The sequence below is a fragment of the Panthera tigris genome, chromosome B4, assembly GCF_018350195.1.
Source record: "Panthera tigris isolate Pti1 chromosome B4, P.tigris_Pti1_mat1.1, whole genome shotgun sequence".
NCBI lineage: Eukaryota > Metazoa > Chordata > Mammalia > Carnivora > Felidae > Panthera > Panthera tigris.
In genome coordinates, this window is record NC_056666.1 from 14,365,183 (window position 1) to 14,386,087 (window position 20,905).

Below are 20,905 nucleotides of genomic sequence, written 5' to 3' on the forward strand. Positions count from 1 at the left end.
CCATCCACGTGGTTGAAAAGGGCAGGATTTCCTTCTTTTTATGGCTGAATAACATTCCATTGTACACACACACAACATCTTCTTTATTCATTCACCCATCAATGGATGCTACGGTTGTTTCCATGTCTTGCCTAAAGTGCATAATGTTGCCATGAACGTGGGGGTGCAGATATCTTTTTGAGATGTTGGTTTCACTTCCTCTGGACCTACACCCAGATGTGGAATCGCTGGATCTGAACATCTACATGTTTGTTGTCTGTCTCCCCTACTTAGAATGTAAGTTTCTTAAAGACTGTGTTTTATTTTCTCTTGTTCTGTGCTTTATTCCCTAAACACAGAATAATTAGTGCTTAGAGTGTTGAATGGATACATAATCGAGTCTCATTATCAACAAGGAACCTCTGTTTTCAAGCCTTTAAAATAAAATCTTAATTTCACAGATTATTCATTCGGCCGACACTTGTCGTAAGGCGAGGAAGTGGGTAATTTATGTCAATATTTTAAAACAGGAGCCATCATCTTCCCCTTGCCAAAATCCTACCCCCATCTGAGTTAGCTGTTCCACTTTGTTATTTAGATGAAATCTCGGCGGCGTCTTTATTAACCCTCTAATATCACTGATCCATTCTTTATCTGCGTTGTTTTATTTCTGATATATGCTCATTATCTTGCCTAAATTAATCTTGGATTTAAAAAATATTCATGCAGGGGGCACCTGGGTGGCTCACTCGGTTGAGCGTCCGACTTCGGCTCAGGTCATAATCTCGCTGTTCACGAGTTTGAGCCGCGTGTCGGGCTCTGTGCTGACAGCTCAGAGCCTGGAGCCTGCTTCGGATTCTGTGTCTCCCTCTCTCTCTGCCCATCCCCTGCTCAATGCTCTCTGTCTCTCAAAAATGAATAAATGTTAAAAAAAATGTATAAAAAGTATTCATGCAAAATGGGGAAATATTACTTATGGTTTTGGAAATCTAATTTGGGATTGGGTTTTTGAAAAATCAATTTCCCGAAATCAGTTGCTAGAATGTTCCTTCTAACCTTTCTCTCCTCATTGTGATTTTGTGAACTGTCGAGAATAAGGATGAAAATCCCGTGGTTGCTCCCTGACAAATCCCACTGATCTCCAACGACACACGGAAAACTGGAAGAGTTCACAAAAGGACTGAGTAGATCCAAGCAGTCAGAACTGCTGTCCCAAATCCGTGGTGTTCCAGCAAGAAGTGATTAAAACAGCAGTGTCCCAAAGTTGGAACTCGCCAGGCTTGCTTTCAAAGATGCTTTGCTGGAAGATCCCGAGAACGGCCAGCTAAGACTTATACTCTAAGCGTGCGGAGCCCTTTTGAAAAATAGGGATTAAACATTTAAGGGAGAAAAGCCCACCATGCAGATAACCCGAGCACACAGCTGCCAAAGAGAGCAATAGCCGGCAGGAACACAGGCTGGACAGAAAGCTGATGTGAGAATGTCCCCAGTTCCTAGCACACTCGCAAACACCACTCCTGCCGTGAACGAGTCAAGTGGGTGGTCACCGTTCTTTAGATTGCGGTGTGAATTCTGAATAGCCGCTGAGAGTTTAAGGCCTCAACTAAGGAACCAATCAATTCTCCTAAAGAAATGTCTACAACACGGAAAAGGACCCACAGAATTCTGGGTCTTGGCCCTCATGTCGCAGCAAGACCTTCTGAAAGGCCGCCCATAATCTTCACCCCATTTCTTTTTCCTTGTCAGTGAGGTTCTGATCTTGCCTGCCCTGCCTACCATAGAGGGGCTCTGGAGCTAAAGTGCCCTTTCAAAGAATAAAGTCACTTACTGTTCCGACAAGGCGAATACTCCGCATACGCGCTGAAATTCTGAATCGCTACGTAGCAGGTGCCGACCGGGTCCTTCTCCGGTGTTGGTTTAAGAGTTCTCCAGTGGTATAAGGGAGCACAGGCCTGTGATGCATCGAAGACAAAACATATTTTCGTGGCATCAGTTCCTCATGCTATGATATGATTGAACCTGTTGACTAATGTGTCTACATTCATCACAAACTATGTTAAATTAGTGGCGATTTAAGTGGCCTCCAGCATGCTGGTAAGTACCTCAGTAGGCAGAGTTAATGAAACTTCCAAAACCGTTCTTTTTCCCCCAACATTAATCCACAATAGCATCAGAATAAATTAAACATATAGAAAGGAATGAGCTCTCCCCCCACAGGATTTAAAGTTAAATATGTGTAACCTGGCAAAAGTAATTATTTCCTAACAGCAAAGAACTCACATCTTCTTGTCTTTTTTAAAAGTTGGACCTACTTAGACTCAAACGATCATTTCAGTCAATAAATCAGTGTGATGTGTTAAAATGAGAGCTCTTTTTTTTTTTTGTCTGTTGCTTTAAGAAATTATTTTCGAATTCAAAGATGCAGACAAGTTTGTAAACCTCTGTTTTATGGATTTCCCTGGCTTATCGCTGATGGCATATCTTATGACTTTTTAAACAATGACTTCCATTTGGACATGCTACTCCCTTATCAGAGTGTTCCTGACTTTATTTTTTAGTTAATGGTTTTTATTCATGACAAAACAAAAATTAATTTAAGCAACAGAAAGGAAATATGATTCTTGCATGAAATACTCTGGTTGCTTCTTCAGAAGCTTGGATTCTTAACAAAAGGATGATATTTGGAAGGATATCAAATACAAAAGAGAATATATGAAGTCCTCTTTAAGTAAATTAAGCAACATTAATTTTGTTACAAATGAGAGAGGCAATAAAATAAATGTGTAGAAAATTATAGGCATCTTTTTGACTTGTTTGCTAGCATGAATCCGCCATAAGTGTGTTTTACCTGATTATTCAAGCACTCATTTCGAAGGACACAGAATTACAGATGCCTGGAATATGGAATCACTGGCCTACCTCCGATTTTGATGATATCACTCTTAAAATTTAAAAATGCCAGGAATATGAAGGCAGACACTGATTTTGAAGTCCTTTCATGGGGTGCTTGGGTGGCTCAGTCAGTTGAGCATCTGACTTCGGCTCAGGTCATGATCTCTTCGTGAGTTTGAGCCCTGCATCGGGCTCTGTGCTGTCAGTGCAGAGCCTGGAGCCTGCTTCAGATTCTGTCTCCCTCTCTCTCTGCCCCTTCCCTGCTCACGATCTGTCTCTGTCTCTCTCTCTCTCAAAAAAAAAAAAAAAAAAAAAAAAAAAAAAGAATAGACATTGAAAAAAAAATAAAGTCCTTTCACGATTCCAAATGTGTCCTTGGTAATCTGCCCAATGCGCAACTACTTTTAATGAAAATATTTTATTTCTATTCTCAAGTAAGAAGAGTGTTTCCACAACTTGACTCTTTTGGTATTGTGAAGTCTTGGCTGATAACCTAAAAACCATCGATCTCATCCACATTCTTTCATCTTAGGGACCTCTTAATAAACTAACAAACTATGTGCTAATATGTTTAACGTAAGGTTGCAACGGTGAAAAGCAGTAGTGTGGGCAGTGTGGGCGCTCACCTATGCAGTGAGGTATTCGGAAAACCGGCCTCACCTGCCGGATCTCACCCCTCCCCCCGACCCCCACACTTAGATGCCAAGAAAATTCTTCCCAGTTCTTGCCTAGAAAGTTATCCTATTTATATCTGCTCAGTTTCACACTGATGTGAAATACACTGATAAGATAAATTTGGACTTTGACCCAAACTTAATACATACACACATGACATCTGGATAGTCAAAAAGATACTTCAGCATTTTGAAGTCCTAATAATTATCACGTAGGGCAGAATTTAATTCTTTACCCTAAATTTCAGTGCTCAAAGGAAAAAATTAACTTGGAATATATTTAATATTATCGGATTTCCTTTTACATAATTTTGAAAATGGAAACATGCCCCCAAATTAACTATTTTTATTATGAACATGGCATACGATTTTCAGAGATGCATAATGTGTTACAGATAAGTTTTCAAGACTTAAAAATATCAATACAGTACCCAGAAGATTTTTTTCAATCCCACATAGTCATTAGATAGAATTAGCTTTCCAAAGCAATTCACATGTCATATGCCACTAAAGGTTAAAAAAGTTTTTACCAACTGTGGAATATGAAAACCATATTAATGCAAGTATAGTTCTATAGAGACCATCCTGTAAATTCTGGATTTGCAACTGGAGAGGGCTGTCTGTATCTTATACATTACCTGCTTATGTCAAAATCTCCATGGGGGGGTTAACCACAGACCAAATAAAGCAAGGTATTTCCTTTAAATACTTATTCTTATTAAAACATAATTCAAGAAGCTTTAAACAAATCCTAAAAGCCAAAGTTATTGCTTTATTGTTGTAAGGAAATTAAAGCCAATGGTTTAAAAAATTCCCCCAAGAAAAAAATTTCCAGATCAGCTTAATATAGTCACTTATTTCTCAATAGCTTAGACACGTAGATGATTGAAATAAGAGAATCATGAAGCCACAGCGCTTTAAAGCTGAACGATATCTACCTGAAAGTGAGGGGTTTTTTTTACTTTAAAAAATTATTAATGTACTCAGAGAACTATGTAATTAGCAGTTATATATTTTAAAATATTTAAAGTTTATTTATTTGGGGGTGGAGGGGCAGAGAGAGGGAATATCAAGCAGCCTCTGCACTGTCACCGAGGAGCCTGACGTGGGGCTCGAACTCACGAACTGTGAGATCACGACCTGAGCTGAAGTCGGATGTTTAACTGACAGCCACTCATGCGTCCAAGTTTTGCAATATTTAAAAATCTCTAACTGATAGGGAAAACAAGCTTTATCTCCTATAACTTTAAACACTAGAATAAATTCTTTCATTTTAAGGGCTACTAAATTTATTGTTTTAGAATGCTGGTAAGTTTGTCTTTAAAAATCTGACATGTCCTGGGGCACTGGTGGGATCCAGCCCTGCTTCCGGCTCCCTCTCTCTGCCCCTCCCCCCACCCCGCGCACACTCTCTCTCTCTCCCTCTCCATAGAAGTCCTTGCATGAAAGCAGTTTTGTAAAACTGAGAACATAATATTGCACAGCATCGCCACGACTCATACTTACCACAACTTCGCCTCGGTGAGCTTTCACTGTTGCCCCAAACCACTGATTCGATTTAAATTCTATAGGTTCCTTGGTTCCATTAACTCTGATCTTTCTGTTGTCTGACAAGGAGGACACGGAACTGTTAAGAACCCGTAAACCGTGGCAGCCAAATATAATATGTAACAATGAACACGTCCGTTAAAACTATTTGAAAAAAAAAAACAATGTTCAGACACGGGGTGGGGAGTTCTCACCAAGCCTTTTCATTTAGAAAAATACCAAATGAAAATGCACATTTGAACATGACATTTCACAACTTCACTTACAGGAAGCATTTTTTATTGTTACCACTTAATATTTTCAGAGATAACTGTATTGTCAAGTTGACATGAACTCTAATAGCCTCAAATCTATGCAACTGTCATTGATTTGCAAAAGATCGAAGACCAGATACTTACAACTGCCTCAGGGAATTTCAAATCTTTCCCAATAGGGAAACCCATAGGAACCTCCCTGAGGGGAGAAGCACATGAGTTAGCTCCTCCCTTGAGTTGGCATGAATTAGCAAGAAAGATTGTGAAGGACTCCAAGGTCTTGGTTTTTGACGAAGTTAACATGTGTCCACGCAGCCGCAGAAAATAACACCTCAACGTACTTTTAGACACACTTTGCAGATGTCATAAGAAGGGGGACCATCTGGGTAGAAACTCAACCCAATTATAACACTCTTCGGGTTTTAATAAAAAGCAGATATCTTTCTTTTCACTCTTGATTCCCACTCAGCGTATTTCCCACGTGGCTCTAACCACATGGTTGTCACTGGAGCTTCGTGGGTAATAGCTAATGGATTTCAAAAGACATTTGCACCAGGGAATCTTATTTATATGTGTTTCCTTTGGTATGCGTTTCATTTTTCTTCATTGACTCTATAATAAAGGCATTACAAAACGAACTTTTAACACCTCTTAAGTGAGGCCAAAATACACATGTAATTAACATGAAGTTGAGTTTCCATATGATTACAGACTTTTAAAAATTATATATAGTCAATCTTAACCTAAAATTGACTTTTACATGTTAGTTGAAAATCATGAATTTCCTTCTTAAAAATCTTATGCTTTTGTTGTTTCTGAGTTTTGTTTTGTTTTGTTTTTAAAAAAAGAGGTTCTAGGGGCGCCTGGGTGGCTCAGTCGGTTGAGCGTCTGGCTTCAGCTCAGGTCATGATCTCACGGTCCGTGAGTTCGAGCCCCACGTCAGGCTCTGTGCTGACAGCTCAGAGCGTGGAGCCTGCTTCTTGTTCTGTGTCTCCCTCTCTCTGCCCCTCCCCTGCTCATGCTCTGCCTCTCTCTCTCAAAAATAAATAAACATTTTTTTTTAAATTTAAAAAAAATTTAAAAAGGTTCTATAAATCCTTACCCAAAATGCATACAACTGGCAATGAACGGAGCATGTTACAGATTACAGCATAAACTTGAAAAAATAAACATTTATATTTACATCTAGGCACTGTGGAAGATTATAGACCTCAGAGACAATGAATCTTATCACCATGAACTGGGTGATGGGGGCAATTCATTCAGTCTTCGGAGTTTGGGTTTCTTCTAGAAAATGAGGCTGAGAATACCTTCTCCCTTTCCTCTTTCACAGGTGATCAAAGTCATAAAGATGACGTGAGCTACACAAACTCGAAAGTGCCCTCTTTATAAGCTGAGAAGCTGTACGCTCAGAAATCATGTAGCCATCTAACTGAAAATCCAAACCCTTTACAAATATCTCTTAATTAGAAACCTGGAAACTCAACCCAAGTCCAAGAACTGGAAAGGACCTTGCTGACACACACGTACGATGTTATTATTAGTGATTTTTGGCACTCAGCAGCAAAATTAGTGAGACCTCTCAAGACTGTCCATGTGGCTCTGATTCATTACAGAGAGAAAAGGCTACACAGTGGCTTTGGAATGTCCAAACTGCTAAAAAGCCATGAAAAGACCAGCACCTCAAAAATTTCAAAAATCTTTAAAGGAGATCCCAAAAGAACTTAAGAAAAACAGCCTGCCGGGAGGAAGGAAATGGATCCTGGGGAAAGAGAGAAGCCAGTTCTAAATTGGCCTCGTTCTGCTAGAGAAAATGATGTGACTTTACCTTTGTGACTCCTGAGACGTCCTTTCTGCTGTTCAGAGGTTGAACTGTGTAATAACTAGATTAAAACTGTCAACTGTGGGTTATTGTCCAGCAACAAATTTCTTCTGGACCAAGAGTACAAATGAATTGGCTTCACTAATTCCACTAATTCCATACCCAATCCCAAGGATTCCATACCCAAGGATTACAACAGAGAATTCCACTGTCCTGGGTCTATTTACTGAGACGAGCTTTAGTCTAGACGGATCAGCCACTCCTTGATCTGTGAGGAGGGCAAATCACCTTTTCAAACTTCTGCTTCACTATTTTTACAAGTTGTCTGACTTTAAATCTCGTGTCAGAATGTCATAAAATTTCAAACGAATAAAATATATTCAGATGGACTATGAAAGTCCATTTCTCACCCTCCTTTTCTGAACAAGAGTCTTTCATGCCAAATACCCCAACACAAGGCACTGTGTTATCTCTTGCCCGCTGGTGCTCAAGAAACCTCCCATGCATGGACAATGTTTCCGATTTGATTCAATCTGATCTTTACTGAAAACACCCTCCAGGTAAGAACTGTAAATACTCAGCATGATTTCAGCCCCGCTGAGCCCTCCTCTGTAGGGCAAAGGGCTGAAAGCCTGGAACATACATTTTCTAGACACTCTTATGAGTAGGACCCTTGTGGAATGAGAGGCTCAGGAGAGGACTGGAAAGAGAAGACGGAGAAGCCATTACTTTCTGGTGGCAGGTGCAGGCACACACGTGGGCATCAGCTGTGACAACTGTGATGTTCTTCCCGCAGCTCTTTAAAGTATCCCTTGATAATAATCCCCTCTTGGTGCATCAGTCAGCAGAGATCAAGTCCTGAACTTCCATATTGCTTCATCTGCAGGCAGTGACCTTCCTGACCTCCCCACACCCCCAGTGTTTCCAGTGGCCAGGCGAGCCCCTTCATCTCTGTATGCGATCCCTTCCCAGCTGTACTACTCAAAGTGGTTTTTGTTTTTCTGACCAAACTCCCGCTGATACACTGATGACAAGGGGTAAACAGTTAGGATAGAGACACGTAGATCTATAGCAGAAGAAAGGCACTGGTTACCCTACATGCACTGTCAACCCCAGAGAACTCTTGGAAGGGCCTGTGATCATGGGAGATGGTGGAGACTGATAGTCACCTAAGAAGCAATTCTCTCCTTGGCATATCACAAACTATGGAGAAAACAAAGTCAAAAGCTAGGGAAAAAAATTCATAGTGAATGCATGTGATTTAAGTCTTTCTAAGCAGTAAAAGAGTAATGGGGCGCCTGGGTGGCTCAGTCAGTGAAGCGTCCCAAGTTCACCTCAGGTCATGATCTTGCGGTTTGCGAGTTCGAGCCCCGAGTCGGGCTCTGTGCTGACAGCTCAGAGTCTGCAGCCTGTTTTGGATTCTGTGTCTCCCCCCATCTCTACCCCTCCCCTGCTCACACTTTTTTTTTCTCTCTCTCAAAGGTAAACATTTTTAAAAAGACTATTAAAATTAGTAAATAAATGAAAATCGAGGTGAAAGTTTTTTCAAAGAAAAGGTCAGTAGATTTAACTTGTAAAAAGCTCCCAAATCAATAACATAAAAGATTAACATTCTATAGGAAAAAGCTCTAAGGGCTTGAATGGGCATTACAGAATAAAGAAGAAATTAAAAAGCCTGTAAATTCCTAGAGAGGTCCTGAGCCGCAAATTAAAACAATAATGGCTTAACACTTGTCACCTACCAGTTGGGCAAAAAATATTAACATTCACTCTGTTTGCAAGACAATAACTCGACACAGCATTTTGGAAGGGCCATTTGGCAACACATACCAAAGTTTTAAATGTACATTTAAAAAAAAAACTTTTTTTTCATGTTTATTTTTTGAGAGAGACAGAGACAGAATGCGAGTGGGTCAGGGGCAGAGACAGAGGGAGACACAGAATCTGAAGGAGGCTCCAGGCTCTGAGCTGTCAGCACAGAGCCCGACGCGGGGCTCAAACTCACAAACTATGAGATCATGACCTGAGCCGAAGTCAGACGCTCAACCGACTGAGCCACCCAGGCGCCCCTTAAATATACATTTTTTTAACCAAAGAATTCAACTTCCAGGATTTGGTTCAAAGGGAATAATTACATAGATGCTTTAAGATGCAAAAGTGAAGATAATTGCCATCCTGGTTGTGATAGAAAACTGGAACTTAAATATTTATACATAAGGGATTCAAACTGAAATTTCTGTCATCTATAAAACAGACCACTACCCAACTGTTAAAGTACATGTGACAGATTTGTATGCACTGATACAGAATAATGTCTACAAAATATATATACATTTTTTTGTGAGCTCTCCCAAGGCCTTAAGAAAGTAGACAAAGGTACAAGGACTTAATATAACAAACACTTCCATTCCCACCAGGCAGAATTGATGACTCGGCTCTTTCACATTTACAAACATTAAAGTATTCTTTAACATCCATCCCTAGTTCCATTGCCCTCTTTTTCTTCTCCAGAGGCATCCACCATCATGAAATTGATGTGTATACTCCTGGCCGTTTAAAAAAGAATGCCCACGAATCCTATAGGACAGCGGTCTGCAATTTGTTTTTCTTAAAGGTGATAAAATAAAATACTTCAGGTTTTTCACTCTCTCTGCTCCTGTAGCAGCAACAACCATAAACAGTGTGTAAAAGAATGGGCTTGGCTATGTCCCCATTAAACTTTACGGGCAGACACAGAAATTTGGAAAGGTACAGACCTTTCATGTGTCATTAAATGTTACTCTTTCACAAGATCTTCCCAAACCACTACAAAATGTAAAAGCTACTCTTAGCTTACTGGCCACACAAAAACAGATAATGGGTCAGATTTAGTTGTAGTCTGACAACAGTTTGTTATTGAGTAGTTTGTGTGTTCCTTTTAACTGGAAAAAAAATGGTTCTGTACTGGCTGCATGATCCGTGGGTAGATAGCTAGCTAGAAAATAGGTAGTAGGTTGGTAGATAGATAGGTAGATAACATTTATCTCATTCTTTTAAATCCTTGCTTGGTATTGTATCGCGCTCCATACCCAGCTCTATTTTTTTAGTTTAGGTTAGGTTAGGTTTTTAATTTTATTAATTTAATTTTATTTTACTTTTTAAGGTTTATTTATTATTGACAGACAGAGAGAGACAGAGCATAAGCATGGGAGGGGCAGACAGAGGGGGAGACACAGAATCCGAAGCAGGCTCCAGCCCGACACGGGGCTCCGACTCACAGACCACGAGATCATGACCTAAGCTGAAGTTGGACGCTTAACCGACTGAGCCACCCAGGCGCCTATTTTATTTTTATTTTTTATTTTATTTATTTTATTTTATTTTATTTTAAATTTTATTTTATTCTATTCTATTCTTTTTATTGTTTTTATATTTATTTTATTTTATTTTATGTTATGTTATTTTATTTTATTTTATTTTATTCTATTCTATTCTATTTTATTTTATTTTAGAGAGAGAGCAGAGAAGGGGCAGAAAGAGGGACAGACAGAATCCCAACCTTGATCCCATGAACCACGAGATCATGGAAGAGTACCTTTCCGGCACCAGCCTAGAGGTGACATTGCTGGGTCATAGAGAGTCACCACATCCTCTTTACCAGCTTTCCCAGAGTAGCTACAACCCACAAGCACAGCAGCAGCACACAGGAGTAGGGCCATCAGCTCCTGTCATCGTAGGATTTTAAAGTTTTTGCCAATTCTGTTTTCACTGGCGTTTCCCTGTATTAGCAAGTTGATCATCTTTTTCTACTTATGGCCCCCATACTTTTTACCTCTGTGACTTTCCAGTTCACATCCTTTGTTCACTTTCTTGTCTGATTTATTTTATTGATTTGTAAGAAGTTGACACATATTCTGAGGATTGATTCTTTTCCTTACGTATATGTTGCAAATATCTTCTCCCAATTTTTACTAGTCTTTTAACTGTGCTTATGGGGCTGTTGTCCGTCTGGAAATTGTTTTTTCAACATGACATGGCAAAGTATTATTTATTTATTTATTTATCTTGCAACGTTTATTTATTTATTTTGAGAGCGAGACAGCGTGAGCAGAGGAGGGACAGAGGGAGAGAGACATAGAATCCAAAGCAGGCTCCAGGTTCTGAGCTGTTAGCACAGAGCCCAGTGCGGGGCTCAAACCCACGGACCACGGGATCATGACCTGAGCGGTTGTTGGACCCTTAACCAACACAGCCACCCAGGCGCCACCCCTCTTATTTATTTTCAGTAAGGCCAGTCGTCACCACACCAGCTGTAGAACAATCCATCTTTTTTCTTGGAGAGTTGTAATTCCATATTGCGGTGCTGAACTCCTGACATGATCTGGCCCCTGTCTGCCTTTCCAGCATCAGGTCCTCCAACTGCCCAGGCTCGGTGAGTCACAGACACATCGACTTTCTGTCCCTTGAACATGCTCAGCTTTTGCTGTGTCTTCATTGCGTTTACTCTTCTCACTGCCACAGTTTTCCACAGGGCTGAGCACGATCTGAGATGATCTGATTTGTTGGTTGGCATGCTTCCTGTCTGTCTCCTTCAGAATATACGTAAATCCCATGAGTAGAACGTTCTCTGCTTCAAGTCTGTATTGCCCACTTTTAGGACAGTGCCTGACACACAGTATTCCCTGCATGAGTGTTTGTTGAATGAATGACCAAAGCCCCCATGTATTCGTTCAGAAGTTTGTCTAACATATTGTTTACTATGATCTCCCTTTCATTTAAAATATGATCTGGGTGATACTCTGGTTTCTCTTCAGATCACATAAAATGTGATTTGGGTGGTGCTCCTGGCCGGCTCAGTGGGTAGATCAATGCAACTCTTGCTCTTGGGGTTGTGAGTTCGAGTCCCATGTTGGGTGTAGAGATTACTTTGAAAAATAAAATCTTTAAAAAATAAGATAAAATGTGATCTGGAAAAAAAACAGAAACAAAAAACATAAAGCCTGGGTGGCTCAGTCGGTTACGCGTCCGACTTTGGCTCAGGTCATGATTTCACAGCTCATGGGTTCCAGGTCCGTCTCAGGCTCTGTGCTGACAGCTCAGAGCCTGGAGCCTGCTTCGGATTCTGTGTCTCCCTCTCTCTCTGCCCCTCCCCATCTCTCTCAAAAAATGAATAAACATTAAAAAAAAACAAAAAAACACCACCAAAAACCAGATTTGTAGGCCAACCTGGAACACTTAGATGGGTGGCAGTAATCAAGTTGATTTGGCCTGTCTTCCATTTCTGGGCTTTGAAGCCGACTTTCGTCAATCAGTAGCTTCAGTCTCTGGGCAATCTGGGTACAAATCCCAGTGGGTGGCAAGCCTACTAGCTTTTGGTTCCTTTTTCACGGGAGTATTCATTTCAGAGCAGGAGTGAGAGAGTGTAGAATATGGTGCACATGTGGGCTCCAAGCAGGTTTTTCTAATCTTTTAGCTTAGTCAAAAGGGAGGAATTATAAAAAGTGAAGATAGGTCACCCAGGGGGAGACAGGAGCTGAAACCGACAGAGGTGCCGCGGAACATTCCGGTAGATGAGGGGATTTTTGAAAACTATTTATAGATAAGTCCCCGACCTCGTGCTGGAAGACAGTAAGCTTCCTTATGCCTTCAGTCACCACTTGGAGTGCACAGCCTTAGGGATTTTCTTAAAGCTGTTGCAGGAGCTGTCCAGACATTTCTAATCAGGAAGAGGGAAAAAGAAATCTTTAAACGTTTGTCTGTAATCTCCCATAATCAGCGTGTGCTGTAACAGTTTCATTCAAATTGAAACTACGTATCTGAGAACAGGGACTACTCCTTTGTAAGATTCAAAATAATATAGCTGTGGCAGGAGCACTCCTTGTCGAAAAGAAACAAATCCACGAAAAAAACCTGTCCCAGAAAAGTAAACTTCCCAATGTATGATTCCTGATACCCTAAAACCACTATTAAAAAAAACATTAAAGGGGTGCCTGGGTGGCTCAGTCAGTTAGGTGTCTCTCTGGCTCAGGTCACGATCTCACGGTTTGAAAATTTGAGCCCCGCTCGGGCTCTGTGCTGACAACTCTCTCTGCTGCCCCTACCCCCTGCCGCCACAAAAAAACAAATAGACGTGTTTTTAAGCATGTTTAAAAAAAAAAAAACAAAAACATTAAAGAACACCTCTGTAGCTTTCATACTCTTGCTCATTTTATTGTGGTTTTTTAAGTGTTTGAGGAAATACCACATTCATTTTTCCATGTAATGTTCAAGAAATGTGTCATTCTTTTTTCCACCCAGTTTTATTGAGATAGAATTGCCATGCAGCACTGGAGAAGTTTAAGGTGTACAGCCTCGTGATTTGATCTACATATATTGTGAAATGATTACAATAACACATTTAGGAAACATCCACCATCTCCTACACAGATACAAAAAAGGAAAAAAAAAATTTTTTTTTCCCCTGATGGTGAGAAGTCTTAGGATCTACTCTCTTAACACCTTTCATGTATGCTATACAGCAGCGTGAGCCTTAGTCATCACTTAGAACATTCCATTCCCAGGCCTTGTTTATCTTACGACTAGAAGTTTGTACCTTCTGACGACCTTCGTCCAATTTCCCCCACCCCTGGTAACCACAAACCTGCTCTCTTTTTCTAATCTTGTTTTCTTTTAGAGTTCACGTGGAAGTGAGATTATACAGCATTCGTCTTTCTGTGTCTTAATTCACCTGGCATAACGCCCTCCAGTTCTAGCCACGTTGACACAGATGGCAAGGCTTTCCCCTTTTTAATGGTTGAATAATATTTCAATGCGTATATATACCGCATCTTTCTCCATTCATCCGCTGACAGACAGAAATGCATTATCCTGATTAAATGAATATTCTATACATTTATTTATAGACGTATACCATATATGTATACAATATACAAATAGGTGTCTATGCACACAGACATGCGCTGAACAGTTTTCCTGTCTTTATCGAGTAGATCAAATCTAAATGCCCTGCCCTCCACAGCGTAGTTCTGGAACCACACCTGATCTCCAGGTATGGCATTTCCTTCCATCCAGGTAACGTCCTCTCTGCTCCCTGTCGAGTCTCACTCCTAGACTTCATACATGATGTTTCTCTTGCAAAATCGTGTTCTTCCTTGTTTCCAACTAATCGAAATCACTTCCTTAAAAACCTGCTTTACCGAGAGTAAAGCGATGGTTACCAGGTGACGGGGGGACGGAGGAAAAGAATGATGGTGTTTAACAGCACAAACTTGTACTGAGTAGTAAACAGGCCACAGAGATCTAGTGCATGGTGGAATGAATATGATTAATATTACTTTTCTATAATGATGTAATGTGATATATATGCTTCAGTGGCAACCATATTACAATATATAAATGCATAAAATAACATGTTTTAAGTTTATGAATTTTATCATGTCAAATGTATCAAGTATAAGTAGGTAAATAAGCAAATAAATAAAATAATGAAGTGAATACAAATGGACCCCATGCATTACGTCTAAATAATGAAATGATGCTCTTATGTGGATCCTGAGAAACTTAACAGAAGACCATGGGGGAGGGGAAGGAAAAAAGAGAAGTTAGGGAGGGAGCCAAACCATAAGAGACTCTTAAAAACTGAGAATAAACTGAGGGTTGATGGGGGGTGGGAGCGAGGGGAAAGGAGGTGATGGGCATGGAGGAGGGCACCTGTTGGGATGAGCACTGGGTATTGTATGGAAACCAATTTGACAATAAATTTCATATTAAAAAATAAAAACAAAATAAAAAATGAAACTAATATAAATAAATAAATAAATAATGAAATGATATAAACCAAACTATTAAGTCAAATGTATCCGTCATAAAAAAATGCTTTAAAATGCAGCTTCAAAAACTCTTTCTTCTCAAATTGAAATTTTTTTCAGATTTTTGTTCTTAAAAATTCAAACAATATAAAGTAACAAAACTTGTATAAAGAATTACATAAGGGGCTTCAAAGTTAGTAAAAAAAAAAAAAAAAAAAAAAAGAATTACATAAGGTACTTAGAGGAAGGTCACTGGAATCTTACCCCTTGGACATAGTAGCTGTTAAGTTTGGTAAACCCCTCCAACCTTTTAGAATTTGAGAGGCTTCTGGCTCATTCCTCTAGTTTAAGCCTTTTCTTTACTGGCACTCATGAGAGTTTTATTTAAAAAATCTTTTTAATGTTTATTTTTGAGAGAGAGACAGAGACACAGAGACAAAGAGAGCACGAGCAGGGGAGGGGCAGAGAGAGAGGGAGACACAGAATCCAAAGCAGGCTCCGGGCTCTGAGCTGTCAGCACAGAGCCTGGCGTGGGGCTCGAACCCACAAACCATGAGATCATGACCTGAGCAGAAATCAGACGCTTGAACGACTGAGCTGCCCAGCCGCCCCATGGAAGTTTTATTTTAAATTATTTTTTTTCATATCACTATTTAAATGCTTTGTTTCATACATATTATACAGTTTTCCTGATCTTGATGGGGATATACATCTTCTGCTACAATTATTTCCACATCTATATTGTCTTGCCAAGAATAAAGGTCGCATTTCCAAGTTCATGTTTTTCACAGCCAATAGTGCCTAGCCAGCGTTCTTTAGACTTTTGTTTCGTAATAATCTGAATGAGTTTTCTACATCATATAATATCGTTTGAAATGCTTTTCGTATGCAGTTACCCAGGTCACATGTAAGGTTTGTTCCGGAAATACATATGGAATTTTGGTGGTACGGTGCAACTGATTTTGGGGGGGATATTCTGCTAATTCATGATGCAGCTAGGGGAACATCTCTCCAAAGGGACATGGTAGGCCATCTCTTTAATCTGGTAGACCAGATTAAAAACGAGAGAAAAGAAAACTTCCCTGGTAGGAAATGAAAGTCTGAAAGGCAGGGATGGACAGAGCAATTGTAGAGAGGCATCACCTCTGACCTCATCTGCTCCCACACACTCCACCGGTGTGCCCCAGCTGGAAGAGTCTTCTCTCGAAGCTCACCGGCCCCCTGGGACACACAGGTCACACAGGCACACCCACGCATGCACACACACACACACACACACACACACCCACACACACCTCTCTTCAGCTCTGGCCCTCTCCTGATACCCACAAATCCCCCTCCAGGCAGGGAAAGAAACCCTTCTTCTGCACACTTAAAGCCTTTACTTTTTGCTGTCACGTCACAGGACCATAGACTACCGCTGCCAGGCCTTGAGGCTCTCATCCACTGGGCTTGAATATCGCAAGGTCAGAGACTACGTCTGTCTTGTTCGCCATTTATACCTAATAAAATGGTAGCCCCATGAACCAAGCCGGGAGCTTGGAGTGCATCCTTGGCAATCAGCAATCCTCCCAGATTCCATTTGCTAGTCAGTTCCTGTCCACTCTTCCTTCCGAAGCCCTCTCTCAAGTCCATCCATTTCTTTCTATCCCTCTTGCTACTTCCCTAATTGTGACCGCCATTTCTTTTGGCTCGGTTTCTGCAACAGCTTCCTACTGGTTTCTCTTCCTCCAGGCTTGCCAGTTTTATGATTTTTTTCCTTTATGTTTATTCATTTTTGAGAGAGAGACAGAGTGTGAGTGGGGGAGGGGCAGGGAAAGAGGGAGACACAGAATCCGAAGCAGGCTCCAGGCTCTGAGCCGTCAGCACAGAGCCCGACACGGGGCTCGCTCGAACCCACGAATGGTGAGATCGTGACCTGAGCCAATGTCAGACGTTTAACTGACTGAGCCACCCGGGCGTCCCAAGGCTTGACACTTTTAAATTCATTCTCTATCCTGAAGCCGGAGATCTCATGCCACCCTTACCTTCCAGAGTCATCCCTTCATTCCCAACCACAATGATTTTCTTTGAGCTCCTTGAATGCCTGAGGCTTTCTCTCGGCTCTAGATTTTCTCACACTCGGAATAATTCCCTGGTCTCAAATGTCTTGGCCAAGAAACAGCTGGGGAGCTGACAAGTCTCAATATGGCTTATATGTCACCTTCGGATTGGCAGGAACACAGCATGCTTCTGTTTAGCGCCCAACAATTTATTTGCTTCAAGAAGTAATGAAAACCTCTCAGCATGGGAATCTCAGGAAGCAGATTAAATGACATAAATCTCTTCAATATGACCTCAAAGCAATGCTTTTAAATACAGGATATGATTGGGTTTCAGGATGAAGACTGCATAAACTGGCCTCCCAATAGCGTTTGAAAATGTATTTACACTAACTCCTGTCATATGCTTCCCTTTTCCTGGGGACCTCATCTCTGTGGCCAGAAGATGTAGTAAAAAGGATCCCAACCATTCATCTAACAAAATGGTTCACTCTCTGGTTAAAAAAAGAAAAAAAAAAAAGAATCACCATTCCTAATGTTACCTAAAATAGGCATTTCAGAAAGAACTCAAACCTTCTGTGTCTGCAGTGTATTCTCGAGGGAGATTAACACTCGGGATGGACTTGTTCCCTGGGAGATCTTAAATCCTATCCCAGAAGAGTACAACCATAACATAAGGTGAGCAGAGGCAAAAAAAAAAAAAAAAAAAAAAAAAAAAAATTTATTCCTGCCACCAGTAAATTCAGATTTATAAATCTGCACGGTCCCTGCGCACTGCCTGCGATTCAATCCTGTGACTTCACTGCTCGATTCATTCTGCCCCGGGACTACTCTTCACCCTTCCTCCTTCTGCTAACCTGCTCCTGCTCCCTTCTCATCAGCCCATAACCTTGCTTCCCGGTTCACGGAGAAAACGCCAAAACGTGAGAAAAGGTCATTGTCTTCATCCTGTCTCCAGACCCACCAAGCTCCTCTCAGTGGTGCCCTTGTTGTGCTGCTGTCCTGTCCCCGAGGAAGAGCTGCCCCTGTCCCCTCCGTCTAAGAGTCCCCACCCACCCCTTTACATCCTTTCCGGATTTTGTTCCTACAGGTCCCCTTCCAGCGTCTTTCAGTCGCTGCTGCTTCCCTCTGTCAACAGGATGATTCCTATTAGACTGCAAACACGCAGTAGTATCTTCTCAACAACTCCATTTCCCTGAGCCCATTTATAGTGACCGTCCCGGGCCCCTGCTGTCCGGGTGGGTCCTCTCCTCTTGTCTCTCCCCACCTCCACGGCAACCCCTTTTGTTCCACAGCAATAACTTCCCGTTCTCCCTTTACTCCACCTCACAGGACTTGCTTCACTGGCTTCATGACTTCTTCTGCCTCCGTGGCTCTCCTTGTCAATCCCTCCAATATTTCTCCAAATGTCAAGGTGCCCCACGACTCAGTCTCAACCTTGATCTCCCCCCTTCTGTTCCCTTCCCTTCTCTCTTGGTTGTACTTTGCTTCCCCCTTCTCCGGCCACACTCACGCCCCAAGGCACGGTCCTAAAACCGTCCACACACTCGTGGCTTCCCAATCTCAGTCTCCAAGCCTTGTGCTTGAGCTCCAGCTTTCTTCATTTGCCCTCCCACGTGACCTCACCCGGATGTCCAATAAGCAGTTCACATGTCACCTGTCTGGATTCGACGCCTGATTATTTTTCCCCAAGACTTGCTCCTTCCCCCACTGTTCCCTGTCTCTGTCCTGTTCCCCTATGACTCAGGTCAAAACTCTCTCTTTCTTCCACACCTTGCTTCCGATCCATAATGAAATTCTACCGCCTGCGCTTTCAAATGAATCCCAGACCCAACCATTTTTCAACCCCAGCTGCTGTCACCAAACCCCAGTCTCCTTCCGCTCTTGCTTGCCTACTGTCTGTTAACCTGATCCTTGGGGAAACATAATTCAAATTATCTTACTTGTCTACTCAAAACCACCAGGGGCTGCCCATCACTCCTTGAATAAAATCCAAAGCTTTGACCCTGGCCTTTCAGTTATTATGTAATCTTTCCTCTACTGGGCTCTCTGGCTTCATTTTCTGTCACTCTTTCCCCTGACTTGGGTCCAGCTCAGTGCCCTTTATCTATCTCCCAAGGATACTCTCATCTCCAGACTTCAGCAATGACTTTATTGTAGGCTGGAACACCACCCGACCCTCCATACTTGGTTCCCTCCATCACTTAATTACTTTAGGTCCTTGTTCTGATATTCCACCTCCTCAATAAAAGTCTACCACCTGTGGTAAGCAAAATAATAGTCGCCCAAAATGTCTATACCTTAAACCTTCCCCCCCGCCCCCAAACCTGTGAATATTTTAGGTTGCCTGGCAAAGGGAATTAAGGCTGCAGATGGAATTAAGGTTGCTAGGGAGCTGAATTTGAGATAGAGAGATTATCCTGGATTATCCAGACCGATGTCATATAAAGGGTACTTGAGAGTGGAAGAGGGAAGCAGGAAAGGAGGACCAGAGACTTGAGAGCACAATGACTCAGCCTGACATTGCTGGTTTTGAAAACCGACGAGGGCTGTGAATCAAGGAATGTGGGCAGTCTCTGGAAACCGGAAATAGGTTCTGCCCGCAGACCGTCCCGCAGGAACACAGCCCTGCCAGCGCGTTGATTTGAGCCCAGTGGGATCTAGTTTCCACTTTGGCCTCCAAAACCATAAGATAATCAGTTTGTGTTGTTTGAAGCCACCAAGTGTATGGTAATTTGTTACAGCGGCACCAGGAAACTAATACCCGTCCAATCAAAAATAGATACACGGGTGGGGACACACCGCTCTCTGTCACCTTGGCCTTACCTTTCTTTTTCTGTCACTGGCTGTGCACCATAAACCCCACAAGAGTAAGGAAGGCCTTGGGCTCTGTTCATGGCCACACTTCGACTCTTTAGACTGGTGTCTGCTTACGGAAAGCTACTAACCCTGTTCTTAGAGTCACTGAAATTTGATTTTATTGCCTGCTAACATGAAGCTTCACTTTCGATTCCACTGTTGTCTTAAGATAATATTTTTAGAAGTAAAGGTGGGTTAAAATGAACCGCAAGGCACCTGGGTGGCTCACTTGGTTAAGCATCCAACTTCAGCTCAGGTCACGATCTCACAGCCGTAGAGTTCAAGCCCCAGGTCAGGCTCTGAGCTAATTAGCTCAGAGCCTGAAGCCTGCTTCAGATTCCGTGTCTCCCTCTCTCTCCCTGCCCCTCGCCCACTTCGATTCAGGTACACTCTCGCGTGCTCTCTCTCTCTCAAAAATAAATTAATATTAAAAAGTGAACTGAAATGTGCTTTGAGGGGGGAAAAGACGTTGATTTTACAGCACGTATCCCAAGAAGGCTGACTGAAAGGATGAAGGGCATTCGGTCTTCCCAGACATTTGTGGTAGAGAATGGAGTCCAGGCAGATCAGGTTAAGGACTGATTTTTGGTAGAAAGTTTTACTCAAATCCCTGCTGACAGAAACACCTTCATTTCCTTGCCATTTATGTGCTCTCTACCGGAAGTGTGAGGGTTGGGACTGCAGCCCCAAAGAGCTATGCCATTTCAGTGCCCCCCAAAAATATGTCCTACAAAATATGTCCATTAGGGATAGAAGAAAAATCAGTTTCAATCACAGTTTTCAAAGCCAACCTCTTTTACTACATTTCTTATCCTACCTGGTATTCTTCTACAGGTTGTAGATACAATTTTGCTAGGTGCGGATAAAAAAAAAAAAAAAAAAGCGTGAAGTAAGTTGGCATGGCCAACCTCTGGAGCATGCTTTGGCCTACCAAATGTGAGGAGAAGTGGTGAATGTCCATTCCGGGCAGAAGCTTTAACAAACAGTGTGCAGCGCTCTACCTGCCTTTTATAGCTGGAGTGATCTTGAAAGCGCTCATCAATAAGGA

At 41.8% G+C, this 20,905-nt stretch overlaps 1 protein-coding gene across 1 annotated transcript in view; it reads right to left on the reverse strand.

Annotated features, from left to right (window-relative positions):
* The window catches only part of ITGA8 (integrin subunit alpha 8), a 187,662-nt gene that overhangs the window by 155,941 nt on the left and 10,816 nt on the right, over positions 1-20,905 (reverse strand). The window contains exons 3-4 of the mRNA XM_042991143.1: positions 5,052-5,152; positions 1,808-1,931 (exon numbers count right to left, since the gene is read on the reverse strand). Of these exons, the coding sequence (XP_042847077.1) occupies positions 1,808-1,931; positions 5,052-5,152 (225 nt within the window). The remainder of the gene's footprint in view (positions 1-1,807; positions 1,932-5,051; positions 5,153-20,905) is intronic.